The 1,244-nt window shown below is 28.6% G+C and overlaps 1 protein-coding gene across 2 annotated transcripts in view; it reads left to right on the forward strand.

Moving 5' to 3' along the window:
• LOC104742070 (calcium-dependent protein kinase 11) overlaps window positions 811–1,244 on the forward strand; it is a 6,370-nt gene continuing 5,936 nt past the window's right edge. The window contains exon 1 of one of the 2 annotated variants that reach the window (XM_019235244.1): window positions 811–1,194. In XM_019235244.1, coding sequence (XP_019090789.1) covers window positions 955–1,194 — 240 coding nt within the window. In that variant the 5' untranslated portion in view covers window positions 811–954. The remainder of the gene's footprint in view (window positions 1,195–1,244) is intronic. The other variant, XM_010463028.1, reaches the window with a different exon arrangement.

The following is a 1,244-nucleotide window of genomic DNA, read 5'->3' on the forward strand; positions in this document are numbered from 1 at the left end:
GGATGGAATATAATAGAACACGTTTTATACAAAAAAATCATCTTAATTGTAAGGCAGATTTAGATGCACTAAATAGCTAAATTATGAAAAATTATAATCTATAATAAAATAGGAGTATATTAATTTATCATGTTTTTAAAACAAATAGCAAAAAAAGAAAAGAATATAACACATTCCAGAAAAAAAAAAAAAAAAAAAAAAAAAANAAAAAAAAAACTATCTTATTTACAATTTGACGGCACCACTAGTTTTGCAAAAAAATATTTATATTTAACTTATTTAACTCATATTCTCTCTATTTCAATATAAATGTTGTTTAAGGTTTAAATTATTTTTTATTCTTTATTATTTGATTGCAAAAATTTTGTATTGGTCAATATATATTAAATCAATAAGAATAAAACTGAAAATTTACCGACCATCTATATTAAAAATACAAAATGACACTTATTTTGAAACAAAACTTTAAGTTTAAAATAACACTTAATATGAAACAGAGGATGTGTTTACATGAACAAAACAATTAACACATGTGTCTTCCAATATATCTACTTATCTTACATTCCACATTAAAAAAAATAATGTCTATAGACAATAATGATTATACAGCTTTATAAAAACAATTCGTTTAATGTTTCTGAACTTAGAATTTAACATAAATTTAATCCCAAAAAAAATGAATTAGAAATATAAAAAAAAAATGAGCTTGCTTTTATGAAATGTATAAGTTAATAACTAAAATGTCATATAAAAAAAATTAACAAAAAAAAATAATTAAAAACAGAATATGATTAAAATGATATAAAGAGAGAGAGTCAAAAAAATGGAGAAGAGGGAGCGATTTGCTTCTTAGGAAACAAAGAAAAAGTCCGTTATCATCATCTTCTTCTTCTTCTTCTTCCTCCTCACAACAAATCTTGAAATCGAGATCGAAAAAAAGAAAGAGAAAAAGTGATGGAGTCGAAACCAAACCCTAGACGTCCTTCAAACACTGTTCTTCCATATCAAACACCTCGATTGAGAGACCACTACCTCCTCGGCAAAAAGCTAGGCCAAGGCCAATTCGGAACAACCTACCTCTGCACGGAGAAATCAACCTCCGCTAATTACGCCTGCAAATCGATTCCCAAGCGGAAGCTCGTCTGCCGCGAGGATTACGAGGATGTGTGGCGCGAGATTCAGATCATGCATCATCTCTCCGAGCACCCCAATGTTGTTCGGATCAAGGGCACTTATGAGGATTC

This window comes from Camelina sativa, chromosome 14, assembly GCF_000633955.1.
Source record: "Camelina sativa cultivar DH55 chromosome 14, Cs, whole genome shotgun sequence".
Lineage (NCBI taxonomy): Eukaryota > Viridiplantae > Streptophyta > Magnoliopsida > Brassicales > Brassicaceae > Camelina > Camelina sativa.